The following is a 16,445-nucleotide window of genomic DNA, read 5'->3' as shown; positions in this document are numbered from 1 at the left end:
AGTTACTGGAAGATATCATCTTATATCAATGCGAACTGCTGTGAAAATCAAAAGACATATACCAAGCCCTGTGCCAAATTGTTACTTTTTCAGATTAAAGGGGTGAATCTCCCTAATGACGGTAAACAAATAAAGAATACATAAAAACAGCTGCGGGAATAATGTGATTATAATAAAATATTGCTTGTCTGGCTTGTAAACTCAAGTAAGACAAACCGAAATAACCGGAGAGTGTTCGAAAGTACTCTAGTTTTTGTGAAAACACATAGCAAAGTTATTTAAACGTTGCGAATGTTGGAATATTTTCTCAAACTTTGTTTTGGGATGATTACGGATGGAAATGGATTGCGAAGACTGTGAATAGCTTGACCTGTAAGGTTAATATATGAAAACATTTTACAGTGACAACAATTTAATTGAAAATTACAGAAGTAATTTTGCGCATGTATATACAGTTAATGACGTATTAAACATTTTGCGTCTACCATACATGGCTCGTGAAGGTTTGTCCTGAATGAAACTCTATCCACATCTTTAGGTCTTTAAAAGATATAAAACATATTTTACATCATTGAAATGTATTAAGTTGTTTTGCTTCTATAACAACATTCTGTAAATTTTGTATTTACGTAAAAGCAATCAATGGTGATATTTTTCCAAATGAGATGGTTTCTTCTTTACATCAGATAATGAGTATATTTACTGTACTTTTTGCAACACCTTATATTTCTTTAAAATATTTGTCTATCAGGTGTTGAAAATTAAAATGTGTAAAAACCACTGGTGAAAACCACCAACTAAATTAACTTCTAGAATTATTAACATTTTTCAATATAATCATATTACTGTGTGTTGAAAAGTTTCACATTGCAGTCATTTTTAGTCGTGCTTTAATAAAATATTATTTTGTTGAACAATGTACCGGTTATAAAGTTAAACTAAGCGATTATAATCAGTATGAATCCTAATTAGGAAGTTGATGATTTCTTAAATTTCCATTGAATGAAACAATATATGTTTCCCGGTCAACTAAACTGGACAGCTGCTGCAGCAAGTGCGTCAAGAATATCAATTGGTCGCTAGTTGATACGTGAGCGTCCACTTCCTGTGGAAGAAAAGAATTCAAATGTAAAGAGATGATAGATGGCTGACAGATAAATTAACCACACGTAGTAATCCACTGTTCAGTCCAGTTGTCAATTGCTCACAAACATTGTCTTGGCTTTTGACCCAGCAAACGTAGAAGCGCAATTGATTTTAATCGCAGACGAACGATCTGAATCGTAATTTACCAAGAAATTTGGAAATATTTATGCTTTCACACCATCCAGTCTTTTCTATCTCATACACTAACCTGTTTCGAAAAGGTAAGTTCGTAAATTTCGTAAGACATTCAAGCTCTAATGTCATGTATTTTTTTGACATGACTTTTGCAACTGATTCTTTCATTGTAACAATGAAGCTGTATTTAAGCAAATTTGCCAGTAAAAGCTACGATAATGTTATATAGCACTAACGAAAGGCATGTGCTATAGACATCTGATTAATATAATCTTCATATTTATTTCAAGGACCTTTGTTTTTCTTCCATAGTTATTTTTGAAAAGTTGACCAGAGTGATATCTATAACATTATACTCTTTATACAAAAGATGTGGTTGAACAAGTTGACGAGATTTTTAACGCTTGGCATTGTTATGCAACTTTGGTGGATAAAATGCAACGCAACAATCCTTCAAACAGAGCCAAGTAAGTAGTTATGTCAGAATAAAATGCATTCGTTAAAAGAAGCGAGTAGTTATTCATTTGTGCAAAATTATGTTTCAAACATAATTTAAAAGACGCAATATTTAACAACACATATGTTTGCGGATTAAGTGTCAAGTAAATGACGTCCGTTTTTAATTTTGAGTTTCCTGGGATTCTGTCTGTTTCTTTGTGCGATTTATCTAATATATTTACACAAAATTAATGAGCCCCACAAGATATAATACATTCAATGCATTTTTTGTCAAAATCATACGATATAAGAATCATCAATTACCCAGCTCTCAAAAAACTACCGCGTGTTGTCTAACATAAACATTTCACTATGGTCAATTGATAATCCCGGTTTGATTAAATTTCACAATGCTGTTATTACCAACAGAAGCTAGTAAAACCATTATTGTGATGACATTACAGTCGTATCGAATAACAACAGTTCTGTTTTGTTTATAATCATATTCTTTAAAGAGATGATTTTAAAACGATTTTTTTGCAAAAAATACCAATGTAAAGAAATTGAAACATCTAGTATGTAATTCTTTTTTATTGATACGTTACGAAGATTGATTAAACTGTATGTGTTCATAATGGTATCTGCCCTCAAGCCGTGATCATTTTCCTGATGCTTAAGTTCATTTTACATTTAACAGTGTGGACTTCCTTTTCCGTTATTATGGGAAGATCAACAAATAAAAATCTCAGGATGATTCTATTTTTCATATCTAAGCATAGAAAATATATTTTTCTTAGTGTAACGTAAAATATTATCATTTTACATGTGTCAACTATGTTGCATTCATAATTTCACTTCATGCCCTTGAATATTGCAGATTATAAGTTCAATATAATTTGCGAATACCATTTATTGTAATGAAAACTTATATTTATTTGATATACTGGCTTTTCTCGATAAAAGATGATAAAATATCCAAATTCTTACATGTTTTTCTTTGCATGCGTCATCAAACGTCCTTGGTGTTAACAGCACTTGAATAGAAATATCTTATATAATCAATTATCGAGTGTTTCCTTCATAAATGCTTTTTCAAGATGGAAAAACAAAGTGCTATAGAGAATTAATCAAACAACTCAAGACAATGCACATATAGTTGATAACATATTAAATGATTTGAGATGTGTATTACATGGGACCTTAAATTGTACAAAATCAATGCTAAATTGAAGTATTTTTGCCTCGAGCGTGTTAATTTTTCTGTACTTCAAGAATGCTGCAGTTTTAATATTTTTTTTAATTTCGTTTTTTTTAAATTAGTTGTGTTTAAAAATCAATTAATCCTCGTCTCAGATGCTCAATTTCTATCGCACGGCAAATATTTAAGTTTGATATAACATTGCGAAATGTTTTTTTAATGCTACAGCTTTGTTTATGTTGAAACTGAAATCATCTCACCGAGAACATTTTTGTTTTGAGAATCACCATACAAATTTGGCATGAAAACATAAAATATGCCATACAATGAACGGGTGTTTTAACATCAAAGCACTTTTGATTTTGATAATAGTTAATAGATTTGAGCCACGCTGATTTCGGTGTCCGAAATTTTACCATTTCTATCAACAAAGGCTTCACAGTTTACTCCTCAACTGCTGTGGTGATGAGCTAAAGAATAAATCAACAAATTACTTCAAGATGGCAAAAATTCCACTTTTCTGAGTCACTTCGTATTCATTCATGTATCTATTGTGCCATTGAACTAATATATAATGAGACTTTAGATATTATACAAGCTGCAAGGGAGCATAATTACCATGCTGTTAGGTTCAAATTATGTTTCAATTGACCATACCATAAGTTTTGCCGACTAATTTTAAATATGCGTATGATAAACATTTCGTTTGGATAAAATTTGTATAATTCGATTTCTAGACAATATGACGACTTGTTTAGTGTAAGATTTCATTTCGAGCTTCAATATCTGACATAATTTGGCCATATGATCTCTTTAACACATTAAAGTAAATTAATTTGTGACTGGTGATTGTTTATGTGAATGTTAGCATTACGCGAAACTGAATAATTTTACAGAATTTTTACCAGGACTGTATATCTCTGGAACATAAAAGAGAATATTGTCATTATCTCCATGATCAAAATTAATCAAAATGGCAAAATGATTGATCAGTTTATCTTTAAAACAATGCAATTGACGCACATAGTTTAGCTATTTACTTTCTTTCGATGCATTCCCAGTTTATTCACTCTGTAGAGAAAATTTCAATTTTTTTAACAAATATACTCTCTATCACACATACACAAATATACACACAATAAAGCCTTATAAAAAACTTTTTTACGAATACAATATTGTTTTGCTGTAATTTCATAATTATTTCGTTTTTTGTATAGGCTTGTTTGAGGGTGACATTGTCTTTGATCAAAATATAAAAAAGCTTATTCTATCGAACAATGTACGATTTCGTCGCAAAAGAAATGTTGTTGCAAACAAAGTCAAACTTTGGCCAGATGGTGTAATACCGTACATTATTGATGATACTGTCGGTACGATTTATAAAATGTTTCATCCTCACGTTTAAATGAGTATAAATTAATGGTCAAGGTTGAATCATTTGTTAAAGATACCCCTGTGAGAAAAAGAATTCGAAGAGCATTTCGACATATTTCCAAAAGATCCTGTATCAGTTTTATACCAAGAATGGAAAAACACAAGGACTATATCACGATAAAAAGTGGAGTCGGGTGAGGGTTATTTTTGGAAAATATATATGAAAAAAATAGGAGATAAAATCGATTGAAATATGTGAGCATTATCTTTGATGACTTGATAGACTAAAAAAACATGTCTGTTAGCATGGTTATAGCTACCGACATTTCTGGCGAAATGTTTTTATTGTATAAATTATTTTTTAACAGGTGCTATTCTTCGATTGGCAGGCAAGGTGGTGGTCAACTATTATCAATTGTACGTGGTTGTGAATATGGGGCAATACATGAAGTAATGCATGCATTGGGGTTCTTTCATGAACAATCAAGACCAGATCGTGATTTCTATGTGAAGATAAACTGGTGGAATATTCAAGGAGGTTGGTGTAAAGTTTCGTTGACTTTTAAAACGTTTGGCATGATGAATCCTTGAGATGTGTTTTGGGTTAGATTAGGGAAGCCGTTGAAAGCGGTTGGTCAACTGAAACATATTTTTTTAAAAGGGTTAGATGGGTGATCCAATCTAAGTATATGCTTTGTCTTGTGAAAAGAAATGATCTAAATTTACGGCATGTCTTGACTTTTTCACTTTTTGCTAAATATTTCCAGTTCACTGAGTTCAGACCAGTTTTTAGCGCAAAAACAGTCAATCTGGAGCTAAAATTTTGTCTATAAAACTGTTAATTATTTTTTGTGCATGATGAAATGATCTCATCATTGAGATACTTGATATAAGTAAAAATAAGAATTCGTTTAATCAACATATGCAATAATAATTTGCATTTTGTTCCTGCAGGAATGGAAAGAAATTTTAATAAATACTCAAATGGTGTTACTGATACACTTAATAAACCATACGATTTAAAGAGTATAATGCATTATGGGAACAAAGCTTTCAGCAAAAATGGTCGTGATACTATAGTTTCACGAAAACATCCTGGATACAAATTGGGCGTTTCCAAAGAAAGGCTTTCTACTGCAGACGCTTATCAACTCAATCAACTCTATAAATGTTCTTCAAGGACAAGAAGAACGAGAATGAGTAGTCGTAAGTTAAATTCTATGCTTAGATGTTTAGATTTTAGAACTTTATGGCTCAATTTACTCATATTTTTAATTGCTACCTAGTACATTGACAAGTTTTGTTAATTTTTCATTACTTTAGGTTTTTGTAAAAATATTATTCCGGGTTGTTACTACTATTCTGTGGAAAGTGATTCTTGCGAATTTAACTATGATTTTATGAAGCACTATTGCAGAAGATCCTGTGGATTTTGTTGGTTAGAAACTGATATTTTCATTGATAGCTAACTTCAATTTTTCATTCAGTTATAATTTTCCTATTCTTTCACTTGCCATTCAACTCATACACTGACGTGCAATCAGTTACAACAATCGATAATGACAAATAGTTAATATATTTTGAGTTCATCTAAACATTAATTATGTGAAAATTTAGACACTTTATGTTTTTTGTATTTTAACTTTCTTTTCTTGTATTTTTTAGATCAACATAGCAGTTCAACAGATATTTATACCGTACGTACATAACCCATGGAAACAGTTACAATAATAAAGTGTATTGTGCAGACCATTTGAACTGTTATAAAGAAAGTTGGCTTGTTTTCCCGTTTCAACTCGGGACCAATATGAAATGCTTGATGTGTACATCAACTTAACACACATTTGAGTGATCAATTTCTGTTAGATGACAGAAATTAATTCAACTTTTTCTAAATTAATTAATCTTAACTAATCCCCTGATACTGTAAAACTTATGCTTAATAATTATAGATCTAGCTATGTAACATTACACTAACTATAAGGATAAAAGTATATTATAGTCTTTGTATCAAAGTATTTGTACCAACATTTTTGGTTTTTAATTATTACATTTGTTTTTATATCAGTCTAAGGAGTATCCAACTTTTTTTATTATAACGATTTGAATCAAATATCAAATTCTATTTTTTATTAACTATACGCACGTGTTCCGTTTTATTCCGTCTGTTCTCCGTGCGAAATAAACCTGACTGTTAGTTAGCCATATATAGACCAACATAGATGAACAATCGACATTTTTTAAGTATAAACTAAATGAATTATTTTTGCTAAATATTGTTTCACACAGCTATAGTAATTCATGACTAATCGCATTAGAATTTCACACTGCAAGTCATCAAATGTATCAAATAATTGCATTAGAATTTCACACTGCAAGTCATCAAATGTATCAAATAATTGCATTAGAATTTCACACTGCAAGTCATCAAATGTATCAAATAATTGCATTAGAATTTCACACTGCAAATCATCAAATGTATGAAATAAATGCATTAGAATTTTTTGTGCTAAATTTATTATTTATGATTTGAAGTACAGCTTTAATCTTTTATTGAGTGTTACATCCTTATCAGACGTTAAATAAGAAGTTTCGGTGTACAACAGCAGATTAATGAGCTGCCAATGTTTGATCTTATAAGATTGATGATTTTTCTTTGTCTCATTGGTGTTTTTGATCAGCTCTATTTCATTTGTCCACATATATTATATGGAATTATAGGAGATTATGTTTACACATGTATGCATTTATAACTGCATTACGGTCAAATGGAAGGTTTATAAAATTTAACGTTAGGAAAGTATGTGCTTTGTTGTGAGATGAATGACTCATGACATTTCCTTTTTTTTATGATCTGGATGGTTTGAGGAATGTTTACAAACATGGGGGAAAACATGATACAAACTGCTGTGTCTGTTATTGCAACCTTCACTATGGCAGTCGTGCTCTCACTGCGGTACTTCAATGCATATGAAAATATCTAACGTTTTCATGAATCAAGAAGTTCTGTTCTGTTTTTCTCCTTTTCTACGTTTTTCCCCTTTTACCCTAAAATGAGCCAGAAAGAATGTCATTAAAGTAAAATGTAGCTCCAAATGCTTCCTCGTTTAAATCTCAACGGTTTTCAAGGTGAAAAGCAGTTTTTATAAATAAGTGGAGCAATGATTGGAATGTTGAATCTGATTTTAAACATAAACGATTATAAATGCACTTTAAAGAACCAACAACTTCGATAGCTTCTAAGCTTCAACAAAACAGCTATAAACGGGACTTTAGTTTCAGTTACAATTTCGTCCTTGTAAATAGGCAAGAAAAATAGATCAATTTACGGTAGAATGAAAAAGTAACACCTCTCCGTCGTAAAAGATTTTTAATGCCAAGAGCGAGTCACCTTAAACAATAACTGCTAGAAAGAAACGGTGAAACACGCTTCTTCAATTCTTCAATGACAAATTTTTCACTTGCAACCAATCTCTAGGGAATTACGAAAACAATAACGTTCGCCCACGCCGACTAGCGCCCTCAATAACATTAATAAATATTTGTTCGTAGCTATAAGACCTTCAACATGGCTGACATGAGAAACAAGATTTCATCTACGATCACATAAGAAATTTGAAGAAGAAGATGAACAGAAGTACAGAATAATCAAAAAGTGGTAAGCTAGTAAACATTCATTAGGCAACATTTCTTTATAAAATAAAATTTTGTTTGAAATTAAATTGAGTTTAACAGGATTGTATTTTCAAATGACAAGTAGTAGCATGTTTTACATTATGCACCGCTCTTTGTACATCCTTTATGTGTGATCTAACAGATATTTATGGGTTACCTAAAAAGAGAAACTATAATCGTAAAATAATTGGGTGAAATTTGTTGTTCGTAAATGATCTTGTGCCTCAGTTGTAGCATTGAGACAAAAAGTGGGTTCAATTTGTTGAGTTAAGATGCTGCATTTTGAAATATCTTTCACAGATGTATTGTACAGCTCGTTTGCGAAAGATATATTTCATCTTCATAACTAATCTTGTCAAGATTTTCACCAGCCATCTTAAATGATTTATGAATAACAATTTGCAAGATTGAATAAGAAAGCAAAATTATTGGATGCAGAAGCATTCCACTTCTCAGTAAAAGAATGCAGGCTTTTTGTGTTGAAAGAATTGACGGACATACAAGTTGATAATTTGCATTTTTCTTTATGCTTAAGAAGTCGTGTTTCCTCATTTACTTCAAAATGAGAACAATTAAGCGTGTCCTTAAAGAGGTTACTCAGCAAAATAGCATGACAATGATGAATGAATTAGAGAAAATGATTATATATTTCTCAAGTAACGCCCCTTTTTACGCACTAAACTAAAACAGCCATTTCGTCACTTTAATGTGCTATAACAAACGAAGCAGTAATATTTAGTCAAAAATTGAAATGTTTTTGGCAAATCAAATCATGTATGATTGAATACTTCATGCATGTTATGAATGCAAAAATAGATCTTTATACAAAGAGACAATTATAAATTGCTGTCGGAAACAAAAACATTCTTTTGTATTGCTCAATGCTATCTCATGACCACTGTGCCTGCGTGCATTGTTATAATAAGAATTACAATCATCATATATTTTTAAATGTCTCTGTGATTCAGTAAACTAATGAGAATATTTTGGTAAGCGGATGTCAAGATGATTTTGATTTCTGAATAAAAACCGTTCAATATCATATTGTCAGTATCTTCTAAAGCAAATGCTTCTATAACATTAGCAGTCAATCTTGAACAAACATTCATACAATTTCAGGTAAGTCAAGTTTGCCGAAATTAAAAACAAATAAAACCGCATACCATGTTTGTTGTGATATAATTATATTGTTATCCTATAAAATGGACTAGAGGCTAAATGGACAAAAATTATGAGCTAGACCATAATGATTCATATTTTGATAGATACAGTGAGAAATTTTGATATATATACTTTTATTTTTAAAGCTACAATTCTCCCCTATTCTATGAACAAAAATTACTTAACTATTATTTTCATTTAACATTCTTTGATATTCTGCATGGCGAACGTATAATGCAAAGTGACAAAGTTGTTGATAAAATCATAATATCTTAAAAAACTATTGCGTGTAACATCTGCCTCGCGTATATAGCGTTGTTATATAATTGAAAAAAATTAAACAAATCCTTAGTCTTTAAGAGTACTGCTTGCGTGACGTCTAAAACATAAGTTAAGTCTGCACATGCAGTGCTTTTCGTTCATGATCGAAGTATGCATTTATATTTTAGCAAACGCGCAGCAAGAATTTCCAACAATAACTTTGTTTAGTATAAAGGTTCATATTTGTATTGTTGCATCTATCTAGCGGTGTTGCATGCTAGCATCCCTTAATTGAGGATAGGAACTATATAAAAAGCCTCAACAGTTGGTGGTCATGATCTACCGACCCAAAGTACGGATATTTTTTGCAATAAATGTAAAATCTGTATGAAAGTGCAAAATGTTGCAATGCATGAAAATGCAAAAAATGCGAGGCATCCATATGTAGATTCAAAAAGCTCAGTTTTGCAAAATAAGCTATATTTTTAATGTAAAGTGAGTGTACAAGATAAATACCAACAGACGGCTTTCATTGTACCAAACAATCTAACTTATTATCTAACATTTTGATTGATAATCTAAGTTGGAATTGATCTATTAAACACTAGCAAGAAATCATAAATGCTCATGCTGATATTGAATTATTTATATTTTTGTGAGAAAAGCCTGCCAAGCAGCCTTTAATATGGCCCACATTTTAAAATTGTGGGATGTTGGACCATTGACTTGAGGGTCATCCTGATGCAAAAAGTCTTTTATCGCTTGCTCAAAGAAGAGACAACAGGGATTTGTCACAAAAATTGTCTTTGATCTCACTTAACCTGTCCAATCTTCATTGTGTGTACATGCCAACTGTACAGACTGGCATGCATTCTTATATTTATCTGTGTGTGTACATGCCAACTGTATAGGCTGGCATGCATTCTTATATTTATCTGTCCAATCTTCATTGTGTGTACATGCCAACTGTATAGGCTGGCATGCATTCTTATATTTATCTGTCCAATCTTCATTGTGTACATGCCAACTGTATAGCTGGCATGCATTCTTATATTTATCTGTCCAATCTTCATTGTGCATGCCAACTGCTGGCATGCATTCTTATATTTATCTGTTCAATCTTCATTGTGTGTACATGCCAACTGTATAGGCTGGCATTCTTATATTTATCAGTGAGACGAGGCTTCCAACTATGCTTGCAGCCATCTTTTTTATCAGAATAGATCGATTTGTTTATACTGTGTTGAGTGTTCAATCTGCATCTTGGCTGTTGTCTGTGTTTACAATTATGTTGTCGGTCCTGCATCTTAGATCTCATCCAGTTCCGTCCATTGATCCCGTTATTATCACACTCCAAGTCAGTTTCTGCTTCACACACTCATACTGCTGCTGTGGCTGCATAACAATCAAGTACAAATTCCGTTTGGAACATGTATAATAAGTGCTCTTAGTTTCAGTTTACATTCATGCCGGTTTCATGATTCATATCACAGTTTGTATTGGTTTCACTCAGACATCAGGTTATGATAAGAACTTCATGAAAAATTCAATTTAAAAAATGATATACGAAAAAAAATGGAAAACTTTATTTATTTCATTTAATGTATGTACGTATGAATGAATTTACTCATTTTACGTTTGTATTGTCTTGACAACAATTTCATATATACTTCATTGTGGAACAATTGTCTCATATAATTGTTGAATAATGGCTACAAAGTTTGCCATTATCATAACAATAATTTAGCATCTGCATTTATCTTCAAGTTTATCTTTTTCTTTTAGGACGAGAAAAATTTTTCAAGTTGGCCATTGAAATCTAGCAATATGTTTCATCAAATGGCATCTATTCATTCACGTGTGATGGTTATGTTAACAATCTTTATGTTGTCATGTCAAAAAGCTCAAGCAGTATTGAGCAACTTGACTTTGGACCTGGTAAGAGGTTTTATGAAATAGTTTGTGATGTACGTTTGTCCGAACTTCAATGAATGAATTTTCCCTTAAATCATAAATCAATATAACTTTCTGTTATCAGACGGATGGACTGATATGATGTACTGATATGTATCTATATGTAGTTCTCTGTTTATCAACTATTATCATTTGACTTACTTCAATTCCATGAAATGATTTGTACACTTTTGTTCTGTTTGCACTTGGCTTGTGAATCAGACCATTTAGAGTAAAGTATTGAGAACATGGACAACTTATGTTTGTCGTAAGAAATACAAAAAATCTGTGGGCTATTGGGGATTAATGAGCAATTAGGTCCATGTTTTTTACATATAGGGAATTAGTGATGCCAGTTAGCGGGTTGTCTTCTTTTAGAGAAGACAAATCACAGAGAGGTACAGCATTCTTTCAAAAAAGCTTTATGTCAGCTTTATGTAAAAAAATCATTGCTTTTAAAAAATATCAGCAAAGAGTCGGTACAAGGAAAATAAATGAAATAATTCTTTGGTGTTGACAAATTTTTGTCATAAATTTTTCATATTGCAATGCAGACTCACAAAATTTTTATTTGTTTCTTCTTCAGAACTAATAGAGGGAGATATAGTCTTAGACAAAACAATGGCATTTGCTCTGGCTAATTTTAAAGAATCAACTTCTGTACGTCGTAAACGGGATGTCAGCGATCAAACAGTGAACATATGGAAAGATGGCGTCATAGCTTATGTGATTTCAGACGAAATGAGTAAGTCGTGATTGATATGAACGTTGATTATTTTAAATGAGAGACACAAAACTCTTTATAAAAGCTGTAAACATGTTAAAAAATTGGCAGAATTTGCTTATTTCTTACCGTCATAGGATATGTAAATAATTTAATGATAACTTCATAAGTTTAATAGGAGTAATTATGAACAGGATATTGTCACACTGACTCCAGTCACCAGTCTGGCGTTGATACAAATACAAAAAGCAAAGAAATGAAAGATAAAGGATCATTGTTGACAAAAACATAAAACAAAATAAATTAAAAAATTCCAGTCTTTATGACACCCAAATACACTTGAAACTGAAAGATACATGTAGTTTTGGAGGGTTAAAAACCAAAGAACGCGACATTTAGCTCCACAAAGAGCGTGTTATTTGATTTTCCCGACAATTAAAAAGGATGTGAATGATTTTGTATCTTGTACTTATAAACTCACTTTTCACAAAAAAGATTTTGTTAGAATTTTTTTTAAAGAACTATTTTACGCAAAAAATAACCACGATTAAGATTACAACATAGCTCGCTCTTTTCTAAATTGCTGTTATCTTTAATGATTAATCGACTTTTTATTATTATGATAATGTCATTATAACACGAATTCCTTTCAAGATTAGAGAAATTTTTGTTTTATAAGATTTCAGAAGACTGTGTCGGGAACTGCAACGATTTAAATTATGTAATCATAGAGTAGTTAGTAGGTTGAAATCACGTGACGTTGGGGCATTGAGAATACATTCTATAGGGATGGATAGTAATTTCGAGTACTTATAAAAAAATACTTTGTTCTTTATGCAAAAAGTAGATGCAATACAACTAACGAGACAAAATTTTCAGCCGCTGTGGAAGAGGATTTGTGTACTTTAAAACATAGAGATTAGATACTTAAATTACCTAGCTCTCAAGAAAACTTTACTAGCTGCAGAGGATCCAGCGTTAGTCAAAATAAATTATAGCTGCTCATTTTTAATTCAAAGTACTTTCAGAAAAAAAAATGGTTTTGAATTTCTAAAGAATATAACTTTACCAATGGTTTGCCTCTAAGGTACTTAGAAATATAAATACATGCCTAATGTGCTACAGTAATTTATTTTGACTTACCTTAGATCGCCACTGCTAACTGGGTCATTCCATGGGTCATTTGTTTCTTTAAAAAATGTGCTTAATTATATGATGATGCCATTTCAGTTCAATCAATCATATTGAAAAACTAAATATTTTAAAGGTGGGATTGGAAGACGAATCATACGAAAGGCATTTCGAAAGATCGCCCATCGAACTTGTGTGAGATTTATTCCAAAGCAAAATGAACATAAAGATTATGTTAAATTTATTTCAAAGTGTAAAGGGTGAGTTGTGAAAGTGAACATTTTTACTAAGTGCTCATAAAAGAGATTCATAGTCGTATATGAATTTCATTTATATCACAAAATACTGTTTACTTATAATGACTTTGTTTTGTAAATTTTTCAAAAATGATTGTCGAGACAAACTCATTGAACTTGTGCGCAGTAAATGTAGGTTTCTCGTGAAATTAGATCGTAATTCAAAGAAAACTCGCTCCTTTCTGCATCTTTAGTTGGGCTTTATCCGCCGGAACATTGTTTGTTTGCCGTCCGTCTTGGACTCGTCATTGACTGACTTTCTCATTTGATGTACTTCGACTTACATTGGCTTTTGAATGTTGTTAAGCACAAATTAAAATGTAGAAAAACATGACACAAAAGCTCTAACTTAAAAGTAACAGAAACATGACATTCCATTGCGTTCACAAACATTACTTAGATTCTTAGACATACATGGTCACTATTGTAGCCAACCAAAATATGGGAGAATGGACTTTAAGTTGTGTTGTAGCTAATAAATGAATCGATTATTTAAGGTGCTACTCCTCTGTTGGTCGAAAAGGAGGTGAACAAGTTCTATGTCTTGGTGAGGGTTGTTTAAACAGACCTCGTGCTCTTCATGAAATTATGCATGCTTTAGGATTCTTTCACGAACATTCAAGACTCGACCGAGATAACCATGTAAAGATTTTGTGGTGGAACATTCAAGATGGTAACTAAAAAATTTAAACTTTTATTATTTTTGTTATTTCTTTTAAAACGTATTTTAATTTTTTCCTAATTTTCCTCATTGGAGGTTCAAAAAAACAACAACCGAACTGTTAATTCTTACATTGCAAATGCAAACTATATACCTATATTAAACCTTCCATCGAGTAATGACTGGTTCACTTGCAGGAATGGAGAGAAATTTCTTGACATACAGGCATTCTCCAACAGACTCTCTTAAGGAGCCTTATGATTTTCTCAGTATTATGCACTACGACAATAAAGCATTCTCAAGCAATGGAATGGATACTATTCAATCGAAAAGAAATCCTAAAATGCGATTTGGTAAAGTTCGAAAACTCAGTAAAGTGGACTTAAGACAGCTGAAAAAACTTTATCGATGCCCTGTTCGTATGATCAGATATAAAGGTTAAAAAAAATAAGAACTTTGACACCAATGTAAATGATATAAACAGTTTTTTTGAATCATATCTACTTTTTTTTCTCTTTAAGGCTCATGCCGTAATCTCTATTGGAAATGCAACAGTTATGCAACTAGAAGTGACATGTGCGAAACGAGTTATGTTTTTATGAAATTTTACTGTCCGAGAGCTTGTGCATTTTGTTGTAAGTATATAACACTAAAATTAACAAAAGAAAAATTTTTTTAATTTAAAGTACATATAGCTACAGCGTCATCGTGATCAATTTCTCTCAAGGAAACACTTCTCGAGCTTTAAAAACATCTCTGTCATGAGTAGATATGGAAGTCACGCGTTTCATGAAGTCAAGTTAAACATTTTTTTATTTAATTATAGGAGCAACACAGGCATTTTATGGAAGTGATCCAAGATATGAATGTGGTCGTTCACTAGAGGGAGGACGGCGAAAATACAGCCATATTACAGCACGTGATTTAGTGACACTTAACATATTAAGAAGTTAGAAATATTAGCTATTTATGAAACGTATTTTACATATAAGTTAACATATAATATATTTGTGATTGTGTGCCCATGTATCGGGTTTTTAAAGCATTGTCATGGATAATGCTCATCATTTTTTAGGATGATGATTATGACTTCAATGTCACTAAACTACCAGTAGAGGAGAATTTATGATATATATACGAAATTAATGGTGGCTTTATACGATAGATAAGGTTTAATTCACCCATAACAAATCTTTGTCGAATTTAGAGTACCGAATATCTAAGCACTATGCTGAAAATTAAGTGTGCCACAATGATTAGCGTTGTGCATAATATATAATATATTGTAAACAGATATATACATTATTGATCACAATATATAAATCATTTTGTATCTTAATATCAACTAAGTAAAATACTGTAAATATCCAGTTCCACCAAGTTACCGTCAACATAAAATTACCAAGTGCCAAGGCAAAGATTTTTAAAGAAATTGGACAGAACGGGATTGACATCTTTGAATGTTCATCAAAGTCTTAGGCCCATTTAAAACGTCGCATTTTACATGCGCCGAATGCATTCAAAACAAAAGAAAATGCGATAAAATTCCTCATTATCTTTTGTTTTAAATGCATTCTGCTCGTGTAAAATGCGACGTTTGAAACAGGCCTTACGATAGTTTGAAACCGAATTTAAATGTCGTATTGGGTCGTTTCCAGTCGTTTCTCTTTAACCCAACCTGGCCAATCAAAAAATTTTGGTCATGTTACGTAAATTCCAGAACTTTAATTATCAATATTCATTTCCTTAGAAATCTATTGTTTTTGTAGTGAGTGAACAGAGAAAAATGACTCCCTTGGTGTTTGAACAGCGCAAGCGTTAGCATTATGAAATTAAAGTATTTAGACATTCACTTGTGCTGGCTGATGGAACAAGGTATATGACTATTTCGTTTAGCTAAGACAGCGTTAGCTGACCTACTTTGTCCAACCTGTTAATAATATTGAAAGTTAAATTTGTCTCGATGTACAAATGGCAAGAAATTTAAGATCATCGTTTACTTGACGAAGATGGCGTCGAAATTTTGGTGTGGCTCGCTTAAACTTTTAAAATGTTCAGAATGGGCTGTTCTCACAAAATACGCGTCGTCATTTTGTGCTAGTACTAAGAAAGGAAAATCAAGTAAAGAAAGTTCAACGGATAAAATTAACAGGTACAAACTACAAAATATAGTTTTTCTTATGCATTACTAGTTCAAACATTTGATAGCATGGTATTGTCAGTCAAAAGTTAAATTATATGTTAACGAATCATTTAAACGATTCAAACATTACAATTATTATCGACCGTCTC

At 31.6% G+C, this 16,445-nt stretch overlaps 2 protein-coding genes across 5 annotated transcripts; both read left to right on the top strand.

The window, feature by feature from the left end:
- Window positions 1-1,140: 1,140 nt before the first annotated feature.
- Window positions 1,141-6,364, top strand: LOC124447387 (zinc metalloproteinase nas-14-like). Of its 2 annotated transcripts, none has more exons than XM_046998288.1 (8): window positions 1,141-1,367; window positions 1,652-1,748; window positions 4,135-4,287; window positions 4,365-4,485; window positions 4,660-4,829; window positions 5,246-5,497; window positions 5,615-5,729; window positions 5,957-6,364. In XM_046998288.1, coding segments are annotated over exons 2-8 (909 nt in total). In that variant the 5' UTR covers window positions 1,141-1,367; the 3' UTR covers window positions 5,958-6,364. The 2 variants fall into 2 exon arrangements, with proteins under 2 accessions (XP_046854244.1, XP_046854243.1); XM_046998287.1 differs by having other exon boundaries at window positions 1,594-1,748.
- Window positions 6,365-7,848: 1,484 nt separating this feature from the next.
- Window positions 7,849-15,571, top strand: LOC124447389 (zinc metalloproteinase nas-15-like). Of its 3 annotated transcripts, XM_046998291.1 has the most exons (8): window positions 8,877-9,085; window positions 11,174-11,326; window positions 11,928-12,086; window positions 13,333-13,456; window positions 13,990-14,165; window positions 14,351-14,590; window positions 14,675-14,788; window positions 14,980-15,571. In XM_046998291.1, coding segments are annotated over exons 2-8 (861 nt in total). In that variant the 5' UTR covers window positions 8,877-9,085; window positions 11,174-11,280; the 3' UTR covers window positions 14,982-15,571. The 3 variants fall into 3 exon arrangements, with proteins under 3 accessions (XP_046854246.1, XP_046854245.1, XP_046854247.1); XM_046998290.1 differs by lacking the exon at window positions 8,877-9,085 and adding an exon at window positions 7,849-7,949 and having other exon boundaries at window positions 14,675-15,571; XM_046998289.1 differs by having other exon boundaries at window positions 8,872-9,085; window positions 14,675-15,571.
- The last annotated feature ends 874 nt before the right edge of the window (window positions 15,572-16,445 follow it).

Source organism: Xenia sp. Carnegie-2017, unplaced genomic scaffold (genome assembly GCF_021976095.1).
Source record: "Xenia sp. Carnegie-2017 unplaced genomic scaffold, XeniaSp_v1 HiC_scaffold_22, whole genome shotgun sequence".
In the NCBI taxonomy this organism is placed as follows: Eukaryota; Metazoa; Cnidaria; class Anthozoa; order Malacalcyonacea; family Xeniidae; genus Xenia; species Xenia sp. Carnegie-2017.
The sequence above is the reverse complement of the archived record's forward strand: the minus strand, read 5'-3'. Positions and strand labels throughout refer to the sequence as shown.